This window comes from Pseudocercospora fijiensis (genome assembly GCF_000340215.1).
Source record: "Pseudocercospora fijiensis CIRAD86 unplaced genomic scaffold MYCFIscaffold_3, whole genome shotgun sequence".
In the NCBI taxonomy this organism is placed as follows: Eukaryota; Fungi; Ascomycota; class Dothideomycetes; order Mycosphaerellales; family Mycosphaerellaceae; genus Pseudocercospora; species Pseudocercospora fijiensis.
In genome coordinates, this window is record NW_006921534.1 from 3,844,729 (window position 1) to 3,857,580 (window position 12,852).

The 12,852-nt window shown below is 52.7% G+C and overlaps 6 protein-coding genes across 6 annotated transcripts in view; 3 read left to right on the plus strand and 3 right to left on the minus strand.

Annotated features, from left to right (window-relative positions):
* MYCFIDRAFT_203072 (uncharacterized protein) overlaps positions 1-1,517 on the plus strand; it is a gene marked incomplete at its 5' end in the record, with an annotated part of 2,382 nt that extends 865 nt beyond the window's left edge. The window contains 4 exons of the mRNA XM_007926994.1: positions 25-49; positions 100-804; positions 855-1,003; positions 1,052-1,517. Coding sequence (XP_007925185.1) covers positions 25-49; positions 100-804; positions 855-1,003; positions 1,052-1,301 — 1,129 coding nt within the window. The 3' untranslated portion in view covers positions 1,302-1,517. The remainder of the gene's footprint in view (positions 1-24; positions 50-99; positions 805-854; positions 1,004-1,051) is intronic.
* On the minus strand, positions 1,443-1,904 carry MYCFIDRAFT_134382 (uncharacterized protein; the record flags this gene model as incomplete). Its single annotated transcript, XM_007926995.1, has 1 exon — positions 1,443-1,904. One exon carries the CDS (start codon positions 1,902-1,904, stop codon positions 1,443-1,445), a length of 462 nt encoding a protein of 153 aa, XP_007925186.1.
* Positions 1,905-2,261: 357 nt separating this feature from the next.
* Positions 2,262-3,319, plus strand: MYCFIDRAFT_195573 (uncharacterized protein; the record flags this gene model as incomplete). The annotated part of the gene is made up of 3 exons (XM_007926996.1): positions 2,262-2,422; positions 2,596-2,880; positions 2,965-3,319. 3 exons carry the CDS (start codon positions 2,262-2,264, stop codon positions 3,317-3,319), a joined length of 801 nt encoding a protein of 266 aa, XP_007925187.1.
* Positions 3,320-3,725: 406 nt separating this feature from the next.
* MYCFIDRAFT_182382 (uncharacterized protein) lies at positions 3,726-5,792 on the minus strand. The gene is made up of 5 exons (XM_007926997.1): positions 5,527-5,792; positions 5,425-5,469; positions 5,298-5,367; positions 4,598-5,240; positions 3,726-4,546 (listed from the first exon to the last, which is right to left on the minus strand). Exons 1-5 carry the CDS (start codon positions 5,659-5,661, stop codon positions 4,483-4,485), a joined length of 957 nt encoding a protein of 318 aa, XP_007925188.1. The 5' UTR covers positions 5,662-5,792; the 3' UTR covers positions 3,726-4,482.
* Positions 5,793-10,317: 4,525 nt separating this feature from the next.
* MYCFIDRAFT_195575 (uncharacterized protein) lies at positions 10,318-11,046 on the plus strand (the record flags this gene model as incomplete). Its single annotated transcript, XM_007926998.1, has 1 exon — positions 10,318-11,046. One exon carries the CDS (start codon positions 10,318-10,320, stop codon positions 11,044-11,046), a length of 729 nt encoding a protein of 242 aa, XP_007925189.1.
* A 60-nt stretch (positions 11,047-11,106) lies between these two features.
* On the minus strand, positions 11,107-12,693 carry MYCFIDRAFT_173526 (uncharacterized protein; the record flags this gene model as incomplete). The annotated part of the gene is made up of 12 exons (XM_007926999.1): positions 11,107-11,119; positions 11,148-11,211; positions 11,237-11,315; positions 11,359-11,612; positions 11,636-11,854; positions 11,878-11,990; positions 12,023-12,030; positions 12,058-12,153; positions 12,195-12,238; positions 12,264-12,294; positions 12,343-12,636; positions 12,673-12,693. 12 exons carry the CDS (start codon positions 12,691-12,693, stop codon positions 11,107-11,109), a joined length of 1,236 nt encoding a protein of 411 aa, XP_007925190.1.
* Between the last annotated feature and the right edge of the window lie 159 nt (positions 12,694-12,852).

Below are 12,852 nucleotides of genomic sequence, written 5' to 3' on the forward strand. Positions count from 1 at the left end.
CAGATCAGACGCTGATTTCTGTAGCTACGTGACTGACAACGCTGATCTGGTGAGTCGCGGGGAAGTCAGGCTGAGATGATGGCCAACTAACGTCTACAGATCTTTCTGCGCGACGCCCTCAATCTGGTCTTGCCAAAGCTGGCCACTGTCATTCAGCGTCTCGCTGTCTTCGCCCAGGAATACAAGGACCTTCCATGTCTTGGTTACACGCACGGTCAAGCTGCGCAGCTCGTGACTGTTGGCAAGCGAGCCAGCTTGTGGATCACCGACCTCCTTCGAAATCTGCGCAACTTGGAACGCCAGCGCGACGAAGTCCTCACATCCTTCAGAGGCGTCAAGGGTACTACCGGCACCCAGGCCAGCTTCTTAGCTATCTTCAAAGGCAACCACGACTTGGTCGACCAGCTCGATGAATTGGTCACGAAAAAGGCAGATTTCAAGGAAGCTGAGATTTCCACCAGTCAGACCTACTCCCGGCTGATCGATGTTGATGTCATTCACGCTTTGAGCTCGTTCGGATGCGCATGCGAACGGATAGGCGGCGACATCAGACATTTGGCCATGTTCAAGGAGATCGAGGAACCTTTCGAGGCTGACCAGATCGGCTCAAGTGCTATGGCATACAAGCGTAATCCAATGCGATCGGAACGACTCTGTTCGTTGGGACGAAAGCTCCACAACTTCAGCGCAGACGCTGAGCAAACGTACGCTCAACAATGGTTGGAGCGAAGTCTCGATGATTCTGCCATTCGTCGGATCACTCTTCCTGAATCCTTCCTCTGCGCCGATGCCTGCCTAATTCTTGTAAGTCCATGTCACGCTCAAAAATTATCAATTTGCTAAATCATCATCAGCTCAACAACATCTCGAACGGTCTCGTTGTCAATAAGGCTGTGATTCAGCAACGCATCGATCAGGAATTGCCCTTTATGGCGACTGAGAATGTAATCATGGCCATGGTGGATAAGGGAAAGTCAAGACAGGACGTTCATGAAGAAATTCGGTATGCTCACTCTCTTCTGATGCGAAAGCCATGCAACTGACTGCCTAGCGTGCTATCTCACCAAGCCGGTGCTGTTGTCAAGCAACAAGGCCAGCCAAATGATCTCGTCGAGCGGATCAAAGCGACGGCCTTCTTCGAACCAGTCCTTCCGGAGCTGGAATCCCTTCTCGACCCAAAGACATTTATCGGTCGTTGCCCCGAGTTGGTTGACAAGCTCATCGAGCAGAAGGTCAAGCCTGCGCTCGAGGGCTACGCCGAAGCCTTGAAGAACGCGGAAGTTGCGGAGCTGAATGTGTAGATGAAATTGCCGGCAAAAAAGGGGCGGATTTGGTACATATTCCGAGCGAGCCGATTATTGTTGTGGCGTGCAGAACGCTCGATTGAGAGGGAGAGCGTCGAGCAAGCTGCCTGCATCATAGCGCGTTGTGTGTCCTGACTATTACCACCAAGGGTCATCGCGGCGCCAGTAGAGCAGAGATCCGCCTATAAGCAACGAATTCATGATCCCAATTGCATGCCCTGGAGCAAGCTCCGGTACACCGCTATTCTTGACAATGATATAATCCGCAAGTGTCGTGATGACTCCATATCCCACTGCAATCCCCAAAGCTGTTCTGTCTCGCGTGTAGCAGGCAAACGTGAGGATGAGAGCTCCGTTCTGAAGATTCCTGGCAGCAATGGCTTGTACAAGCGCTTTCTTGGTCTTCTGGTTCTGGGCCGGGTCTTGAGTATCTTTCGGCGCATCGATGGGAACTCCAAAGCTCTTGGCCCATGCTACTTGGTCATTCAGACCTCCGAGACCGAACATGATGCTTTCGGCGCATCCAACGAGGATCGCGAGACATTCGGATGGTGGTGGGAGGTTGTCGAAGAGCTCTCGGCCGAAGCTTCGCGATGCCATTGTGTCGTCTTGCGTTTGGATCTACTTGTTCTGTCGAATGCTGAAGTCGCGCTGTCGTGGATTGGAGAACGCGAAGTGCTCCGTACTGCAACCAAGAAACGCGTCCCAGCTTACTGCAATACTCGTCATTGAAGCTGCAACACGTCATAATTGATAAGCACACCATTGAGTACATGTACTATGTAGTCTCGTACTCGTGTCCGCCGGAAACAACACGCTGCTGAAATGTGCTGCGATAAGGTGAAAACAAAAGTCGTCCGGCGACCGCGGTATCGGATGATCGAAGGTTTCGATGGCACCAGCGGTTTTCTTCGACCTCTGCTTCTGACGGTCTTCACCTACGTATGCTTCGACGTGATGGCCGACCGACATGTGTACAGCAAGAAGGAGCTGGAAGTGTACTTTGATCGCATCTGCCTTCCCGAGCCCGAGCGAATCTACGATGTGACAGGGATGTCGAACGACGACAAGATTGATTTCTTACAGCTGCTGCAGAAGCATCACGTTGTAAAAGTTCCGTAGGAAATTTTGGTGCAGCATTATTCGTGGCATAAGGTGGTCAATGTCAAGCCAAAACATCTGTTCCAAAAGATGGTTCGATCACATGGACGAGGAGGGTATGGTCGCGACACACCCAATGCGGGACATGGTGACATCCTTGAGACACGGCTGATGACTGACACCTGGGCAGATATTGTATGGAAGTCGACTTCTTCTTCCACTTGATCCTCCTCAGTCTAGGCTTCGATGTATACATGTGCGGATCCAGAATCTACAAATCCGCCAAGGGAGGCTTCGGAGGCTGGACACACGTTGTGAATCTCGTGACGATTGCTGGAACGAAATGGTTATGCGATGCAATGGACCTTCACGACCCGTGCCTCTTCTTCACGGAGAAATCCAGACCCAAATCGAGCCGGCGCAATATCGACTCCTCCACGAACCAATCCGACAGAACGTCAACCGAACACAAAAGGTCGGGATCTACCAACACCGTTTCAACGAAGATCATGATTGGGTGACATATTATTGTTTCCCCGACCTGGAATTCATCCCCGAGGATAGTTATCGAAAGCATGAACTTCGAGCCATGCCTGGACCGCCAGACATTCTTCACTCACAAGGTTGCAGCCGTGAGGTTCACCACGGCGAATGAGAAGAATGGCACGAGGGGACCAGGATCGCCACTCGAGGCCCACATGACCGGTGAGATTGATGGGGCAATCACACTGAACCACGATGTGCTCAAATGGCGAAGGAATGGCAAGAAGGTGGTAGAATTTCCGTTGAAGTCGGAAACAGACAGGCTGGAAGCGCTGTGCATGTATTTCGGCATAACTTTCAGCGATGAGGATATCGAAGCGATCAAAGGCACGGCGGCAATGATAGGTTGTACAGCAATGGACAATCCTTGACTGCTTGATTGCTTGGTCATGTAAAGACTCGCAGAGTTCGCAACACCTGGTCTTACAAAGTGGAGATTCTCTGTGCAATGGACAGGCAAGTCTGGCCGCTTGAAAGAGAGTGCGTGGCGTGCGGACGATGCTGTTCAAGGCTGCCACGACGAGATGAGCTGGCTGGAGATCCTAAGGTATAGTCGCCCCGGTGCATTAGCTCGCGAGCTGCGTATGTAACACGTGCCCATGCACAGATGAACACGTGGGGGGAGTCGAGTGGCAGACGATTTTATGCAGCGCTGCACGTGTGCATGGAGTGCAGGGAGACCCGCGTGAGACGACATTCATGTGGTTCACATGCTGCACTGATGACTTTTTCGATTGGGCCGTGTCATCATTATTGAAAAGCAGAGAACATGGGAAGTTAGAAGGAGTGTTGACCTTCCATTGTATCATCATTAGCCTCATGTAATCAGCGTTCACCTTCATGAGTGCATGCCTTGCCAGCTCATCGCAATCATAACCCAACCCAATCGTTATCCAGTTTTCAAAGGGCCTCCGCGCAAATGCTATCCAAGGACGCCACTAAAAATGCCACCCAAAGCTGTCAAGGATTTTACAACATTACTCGGAAGGCGAATCATGGCATTCCGAAAGTAGCCCAAGCCTCGTTCAAGTAATCAACTATCCTCTAGCATATCCAATCCGTATGTTATAGGGTGCAAGATGACCCTGGTTGATGTGTTGCGGCATGTTGTAAAAAAGTTCGGCGCAAAAGCCGCACAGGCCGAAATTTTGGTGTGCGCAGGCGAAGTGAAGCTTGGCCAGTGCCGATATGCTTGGACGTGACGGATAATTCGCGGAGAGCGTCACAAGCAATGCCCAGCAAGCCAGACAACACAAAGCCGTCGGCAATGATTCAAGCACAGCACGTCAGTCCAAGGGCTGAGAGCCTGAATCCATGGTGGTACGGAAATCCCTCCGTCAAGGTGGGAGTTTTTATCTGGGCAGTGAATGGGAAGCCCAGCCTTCTATCTCCTGGAGCGGCGATCATTACTCGAGGATCCAGAAAGACCTCCAAAGACGCTGGCGCGGTTCGCTCTGGACGAGGAGCTTGGCGGTCCGGGATTACTCGGAGCAGCTGGCGGAGCGATCAGCTGTATGATCGCTTGGTGCTGCTTTTACTGGAACTTACGTCGGCCGCCATACTGGTCGTATTGCTGTGCGGGTATGGAGCCGTAAGGGCTATGAAAGTCAGCAAGAGCAGCACGTTAGAGCATCCATGAATAGGCGAACCTTGGTTGTTGCGGGCTGACGATGGGATCCCGGTCACGAGCGGATACAGAAGAAACGGTGGCCGCCGGACTAGGGTAGGCATATCTTGGATCCGCATACTCCTGTTGTGGGTATCCTCTGGAGTCTCGTGGTGGCTCACGTCCTTGTTGAGGCTGTCCAAATCCAGGAGCACCACCATACTGGTCCGATCTACTGGGAATAGAAGGCGCTGGGTCATATGGAGACGAGACTGGGACGAAGTAGTTTCCTTGCCTCACGTACCCGGGAGGTGGACCATCATTGGACTGAGGGTAGCTTGGAGCATACCTGGGTTCCTGTCCATACGGGGCTGACACGGGCGGGCGTGCTCCGAAGCCTGAAATTTGCGTATCCTGTGGGTATGACCTACCATCCGGTGCATATCCTCTGCCATCAGAGGGAAATGTTCTGCTTTCCGGTGGGTATGCGGGAGCACGGCTGTCCGATGGGTATCCCCTGTTGGGTTGCGGTGGATCAATTTGCATTCTATCAACCGGTATTCTGTCCCTCGACGACGTAGGCAAGCCATACGGTCCATCCACGGATGGCGAATCTCCTTCGCGGCGATTGTGCGATATTCTTCCGGCGCTGGATGCATGGTACGTTGACGATCCAACGTATGGTTCTATTGAAGAGTCAGGTGCTGTTTTCCCCAACGTATCGTAGCTCGGGCTGTTGCTACCTCGTGTACCAGTCTGGCGCTGTTCTTGTCGCCATCGTGCAGAGTCTGCTCGCAAATCTGCAATCATGGCCTGCGAAATGGGTTAGCATGCGCTCTGATTGCACTGATGTTTCAAGTGCGGGCGTACACTAGTGAGGTTTCTATAGGCTTTTATCCAGTATCCTTGAACACCCTGTTGGACAGTAAGCACACACACTCGACGGCCTGGTTACGCAGACGGGCTGCTGACCTGGTTCTCTCCAGTTCCCACGCCGGGGCGGACGGTGGCATCGTTGCCCAGATATCTTTGGATGTCTGCAGAAATGACATGGCGGTCGATGCCTTCACCGGGAACGAACCACTGGCGCGCTATCTCTTGAGGCATGATGGACACGCCGGCGGGCTTTTCCTGAAGGGCACACACAGAACAGTGGACGGGAGTCCTGCCACGAAATGCACGGGGCGATGGTATAGGTATAGATAGGCAAGAAAAGCAGACGGCGCTGCTCGCAGCTCCTGGATGACTGGCCGAGATTGGATGCACTGCAGTCCTGCGGATGAGATGAAATGGGCGTGGCGGCGGAATATAATAACAAACGGCGGCGAGTCGCAGAGCCTGGAGTGTATGGGTGGGAGTCGGCCAGCAATCCTGGCGTTGAGTTCAGCGTGACTGGGAAGGGAGGCAACTCAAACACGGGGAGCGGCGGAGGGCGGAGGGCGGAGGGCGGAGGGCGGGGGCGGGCAGCGTTCGTCGATCTGTCGCTGTCAGTGTTGCAAGAGGAAGGAGGAGGAAACAGAGGGAGGATGGCAGGCAAGCAGAGAAACAAAAGGCGCTGGCGATGAGACGGGAGGGAAGAGGATAGAGTGGGCATGGGCATGGGCATGGGATGGGATGGATGGATGGGCTGGGTGTGCCGCGTGCGACAGACTGCTGCCCAACTCAGCGCAGGCGGGTTTGGTGAAAAGGAAAGGCTAAGGCTCAGTGTGCTCCGCTCGCTGCTGATAGGCTGCAGGAGAATAATCGGCCTGTGTGGCGTGGCTGGAGAATAAGAATATCGCTGGCGCTGGCGCTCGCTGGATTCATCAGTAGCAGTGTGCTGTCGCTGTCATGAGTCAGTTGGCCTTGTCGCCGTCGCCGCTGCCGTGGCTGTCGCTGTCACTGTCACTGTCGCTGTCCTCGCTTCTCCCGCTGCCGTCTCCTCCCCTCCCCCACACTCGCCAGCGTCCTCACACGTCGCCCGCCCACGCCCACGCCCACGCCCACGCCCACGCCCACGCCTACGTTCGCCCACGCTGCTGTACGAGGGCAGCGCAAATGACGCCAGCTGTGGCAGTGGCGACACCCGCCGTTGGCTGGCGAGCTTCCAGTTGGGCCGCAATGTCTGCAGCTAATCATGAACCTTGATGCCACACTACACCAAGCAGCAAACCCGGCCTGCCATCGCCCAAACACCGGCCTGTCAGATGCCTTCACGCACGCTCACGCCCTCTTCCTACCACCGACCGCCGACCGGTACTTCATCGTCACATCACATCAATAATATCTATCGCGTACAATAGGAGCAAGATCCGCAAAAGCCTGACCAGGCAGCCTTGCATTCGACATCGCCACGCGCGCTGCAGCTCCCCGACCCATGCTGCGAACCAGCGTCACCCACTGTGGCCTACACTCACACTCCTCGCTGACTGCAACATAGATGTAAGCACATTCCCAACGAGCCTGCCGAAGCTCTCGATCAGCACTTCGGTGCGCCTTCAAAACCTATCTGGCAGAACAGTGGCCGGCTTCATCATCAACTCATCTCGCCTCGCCAGGCGAAGCATGCATTTCCTCGAATGCTCTAGCTGTCGTGGACCACTGCCATTTGTTGCTAATGTATAGACTGCCTGCCTCCCGCCGTCTTTTGCAGATGCATTGCATATGGCCCTCTCTAGAGCAAGCGAGATGTCAAGGAAGCCTTGTTGACCTTAGGCATCATGCTCTCACCTCTCCTTTTCCAACGACTGCAATATATTGTCGGCTACGTTCATCGCAGCACGCGCAGCAACCCACCAACGGCACCTGGTACTGGCTGCCGCAGCCAAATGCAGAGAAGTGCTCACCGAACTCGGAAATGTGGAAACACCCAATTTCTGCTGGACGCCGTCGCGTCACCCTTGATTGTCCTCCGCTGCCTTTCTCCATCTACACAGGCGCCCGAATGTCCTTGCGCATGAGCCTGTCTCGAATCGTGCGACAGCATGCTCGAGCTTTCGGATAAGCGATTCGAGAGCACGAACAGAAGGGGAAAATGCCCGAAGCGACGGTTCTGAAGAAGTCCGAGGGTAGCATCGCACTGCCCTACGCCCTCGGAACCTTCACCTGTCGAACGACGGACAAGCCAGTAGCAATTGCTTCTAGGGCCACTGCCCAACCTGTGCTAGGCGCAAGGCTATGCCTACAGGCACTCATGAACCAGCCTTTCCGACAGATTCCATTAGAGAGTCACAACTACTCCAATGTGCCTTGTGCCTGGAACGGCGGTGAAGGAATCGCATACTGTTCTGAACATGCCACGCTTAACGTTCATCACTGCGCTGTCGAACCGGAGCATATCCTGCAAGTAAATTTGCCGACAAGATAATGCTTACTGTAAGTTCAAACTTCATGTTATGTCTCAAAATATTATTGGACTGCCTCATTATTGGTCCCTGCTTGCGGTAGAGATCACGTCGTACTAGGGCACCTCACGCAGCAGGCCATTCTCACAAGCTAGGGTTCCGGCGTAGGACTCATTGTCAATCTGCTCTCCGATCTTGCCAATTGGTATCAATGCCAACAAGCTCCAACCTTCAATACCTTATGAAATTATAATGGCAATGCAAGGTGCGAGCCTTTGGGCTTCTTGCTGCCCGAATGTTCAGGATTATCGCGTATGTCAAATCAAGTCGCTGACGTTAGAAAGATCGACACAACTGTCACAACATGATCCGCGTCGAGAACTAATTTACTGTCACTCGAACATGCCGAAAAGCTTACAACGGCGGACTCTTATCCGGGTTCTCACTTCATGATGGACTCCCGAATGTGGAAGGGAAGAGGTTGACCGCATTTCATGGCAGTAATCAGCATACACAACAACGTCGATCATTCCTCTTTGACGCTTATTAGCATCTGATGAAGCATCCTTAGAGCATTCTACACCATTGTCCAGGCATACTATGTATCCAATATGGACCAAAGGAGGCACTGCTCAATCATTATTACTAGCGTCTCGTATATGCAGTCGTAAATGCCAAAGTTTCATGACAATGGGTAAGTTACCAGGAGGGCCTGCATGGTCTATCGGGCAGCCCAACTATAACCATGCTGAGCCTATCTGTCAAGTGTCGGACATGCTCGGATTTTCAGATTTGGTCCTTGCTCGTTTCAACACTGTAGGGACCGGCATAGAAGTTACATGCAAAACAGCCTTGCTATATGGTCCACGCTTCATTATCATCACCTTTCCATCGGGACCAAGCATGGCTAGGGCTCTCAATCGCAACCATGCCATGCCGATGAATCGATAATTTGTCGATTAGCGCACCGGACCGCACTCCGTTGGGCATATACCGCTCCTTTGGGCTGGGCGTAAATGAGACAAAGACGGGCATATTCCTTGAAGCCACGCTGTGCTCCACGGCTTTTTGTACAGATTATTCCGACGATGTCGCCGCATGGCTGCTCAACAAGGCAAGAGGAGCTGTCTGTCCCCTCTTCTCGGCTCCTGACAACGAGCCACGAGCCGTTGCATAGTTCCTTCACCATAGTGATCTGGACGAAGAGTGGATACAGCGTCTGACCACATCGGAGTGAAACACTTACTGATTATTTGGGAAAGCTCCTCCACTGCCGATCAGAGATACATATGTGCATCAAGTCTCTCGCGGCTGAGTTGAGCCTTTCACCCTTCGGCACACTTGTTTTACGATTTCATGCAGCAGAATGCACTCAAAGGAGATGGACATTCGGTACACGCCTCCACGACGTTCGCCTTGCCAGATCAGGACACAATGGGCTACACGCTCGTTGCTTCGTTGCTTCGCCTTGTAACGAGCTGGGTCGTCCGCTTTCCCATTGTGTCCACGAGAATGCAACGCGATCATTGACCACGTCCATGGAGGAACGCTGGCATCGTGGCAGAGGTGCATCGCAAACACCACAGCCACATGTAGTCCTGGCAAGCGCCACAGTCATTGCATTGCATCATGGGTTTGTCTGTGCAGCGCCATCGCAGCTTCCCGAGTCGCCAACGGTTTGCTTGTTTGCTTGTGCCAAGATAGAAAGCAGGTTTCGATCGCCTTGGCTGATGAGGGAGGCGCGCTTCATGGTGGCTGAATGATTGTGAAACAAGCAACCTTCACCTGCACTTCAACATACAAATACCTGCACAAAGCAGAGACTCCGCGGTTACGCTACAGATCAACCAGTCGTGAGAGCTAAACACGAAACATGCCTTTCATGTGGACCAAGGTATATGAGCGCGCCTCTTCATGATCGAGACTGCTGACATGTTATTATCAGAACTGGGGCGGCAAGCACGCAGGCGGGGGTGTTCGCGTCGACAAGCACGGCGTTCATAGGAACCCATTCCGATTCTCCTGCGGTGGTCTGAACTGCTTCCGCTAAGCAAACACTGCAAACGTCTACCATCATCATACGAAGAAACCTCTACACCCATGGCAAACAACACATACGAGATATGAATCCGCGGAGACGAGCAAGAGAACGCGAAAGTGTGCGAGAGGTATGCCAGGAGGAACCAGCGATAGCCAATTATTGATTACTTGGCCTGGTGAGACAATGACATAAAGAACATGAGTGCATTGTTCTGAGCTTGTTCACTACGAGTTGCGACTTTGTCTTATTCCAACGAAGAGTCATGAAAGCCAATCTACGTTGAAGCGTGAGCTTGTGAATGGGATTGCAGGGCACATATAACACGTCGATTTCCTCGAAGACGAATTTTCGTGCATTACTCCATCAAAGGTTGGGTTATTAGGCGGCTGAGCATTCAACATGTCGCCTCCGGAGCAAGAAATAGTCATCTCCCTCCCAGATCTTGACTTTCTTCCAGGCGCAAGCAAACGACAGAAGACCGCGATCAGGGCCGCACATGAGGCTCTATGGCTTCGATACGAGAAGAGTGGTATGGTCGGCAAAGAGAAGAAGTGGAGGGACATCATCAACGCTAGCCGAGAGCTGATAATAGCCGCGCGCATTCCTATCCAACGCCATGTCAACGAAATCCGTGCGGAACTCGATCCATGCTGGCAGGCGTACCTTGATATTGGAGTCAAGTTTTTCTTGAACATTCCTACCGCGATCTATGGCGCGGGCATCGAGGATATGCTTCCTTCGTACGAAAGAACTCTGCTCAGATTCATCTACGAAATCGAGCCGCAGTCAACGCTGATGAACTTTGCAGCAGCTCAGAAAAGAATCGATGAACTCGACGTCGCCCTCACGAATGGACTTTTTAGGCAGGTAACTGAAATTCTTGACGATTTGCGTGATTGTGCCGAGGACATGGGCGAAGATTGGGAGAAGATCGAGGCCTGCTATGAGGCTATGCTCGCAGCCGCGAACAGCCTACGTACATCCGGGAGACTCAGCACGGGAGATCGATTTATGGAGGAGGACCGTACTGCCCAGTTACTGGACTGGGCTGTCTTGGTTCAAGCTTTCGCCTGCAGGACGCCGAGGGAGTTTCAGCAGTATGCCAACGAGCGTGAAATATACGACTGAAGTGGTAAGTCAGGTCAGCTGAGCAATCATTCATTTAGCGTAAGATGCGTCTTTCTTTCTTCAATGCTTATCCCTCGCGTGTGAAACTCATTTCCTCTCACTCAGCATGAATTTTAGGAGCGCAAGCAATGGTGGCCCCATTGGAAACCGTCAAGGCTGACAAAGCTATCAAATATGAAGCGCCTTCGACGTCTTGTTGAATTTATGAGCGTGATTTTGGAGAAGAGGGCGAAGATGAGCTGTCTAGGGTCGCGTGCATTATGTGAAGGCTGTGCAATCGCATGGTCATGCTCCGAGGGCGAATTTCAGCACAGTATCCGAGGCTCTGTCACACACTCCGCCCCTCGCGATCAGCGGGGTGAAGTGACTGAAGAAACCCCGGATACAAACCCCAACAATGGATGAATAGACAGCCGCAAGAGCTTTATGGAGATGTTTTGCGAGCAATATAACCCATCTAACGGATTGCAAAGGCTCTTCCCTATTGAGATTCGTGAAGCTCAAGAGGGCTTGTCTTTTTCGTAGCAAAAGATGTGCCGGTTCAACTGCTATGCAGGATTTGTTTCCTGCACTTATTTCTTGATCACACGTGGTTGATCATCGCAGACGAACGCCACAAATGATAGGATGCTGACCTCGTCCTGGCATGCTCGCTTCGGTATGCATTTGCATTCGTTGAGATGACCGAAGCCGTTGTTGCGTTGGTCTTCGGTCGACGGTAACTGACGGGTTCGAGCGTTGGTTTGGCTGCATGGCCACACAGCGTGAGGAGTGCATGCTGCTGGAGCGACCATGTGTACTGAGAAAGCTGACTGCATGGATTGATGGGACCTGATCGCGAACACGTGCGGTGCCTGGCTGCATCTGCTATGATGACGATGCCATCGCGCAAGTCTTGAGCAGTGGCTACTGTATGTCTCTCCTCCGCCATGTCCTCTCGACGCCTCTCAAACACCGGCGGCGTGTCGAATCCAACGCGTGCTTCTTGACATGCCGTCACACGAGGTGCACTGGCAGGTCAGTTGTACCTTTCGCCAGGAGCATCCCCATTGTCGTGTGATGTACCTGCACAGCGAGAAGAGCTGTTGGAACACTGCATATTGCTGACTTCGGCAAAAAAGAGCAGCTCAGCGAATACGTGCCGCGACATGTTGACACGGATTTTTTATGTGTTGTGGTATGTCTTCACAGCCTGCTTTGCAAACATGCTTGCTGACCGCCAACAATATGCGTACGAACACGCTCTCGCTAGTGATGGAAGGCCGATGCTACGCTATCTATACCCGTAAGCTCGACATATGCTGTCTCGCTTGGACCCACCTCCGACACTGCTATGAAAATCACGGTTCCTCTTGGCTCGCGCGGTCCTCGACTCCACCTAAATACTAGAGTCCTGGAAAGTATTCTAGCTTTCTCCCAAATGCAGTCTCCACTACTGCTTGCCTCATCGCCAACCGCTGAGCAACATGCCGGACTGCCGTGATCAGACCAGCGTGCGAGTTCGCGTGAGGAGGTCATAGTACAATAAGCAGAGCAACCTCCTCGCCTGCTCTTGTTTACCATCTTTGGACGCTGTACCTCGACGGGCCCCTATATTTCTTTCGCTTTCCCTCTCTCGTCTGGTACATCATTCTTTCGCTTATTCATTCTTTCGCTATACTGCTTGAAGCTTCTCACAATGGCTAAGCTCCACTTGCTTGTCGGAGCACTATGTGCTTCGGCTGCAAATGCAACGCCTTATAAGCCTGCTTATTCTCCCCCAGCATATGGCGGCGGAAGTTCTTCATGGGGCCCTTCATCGTCTAG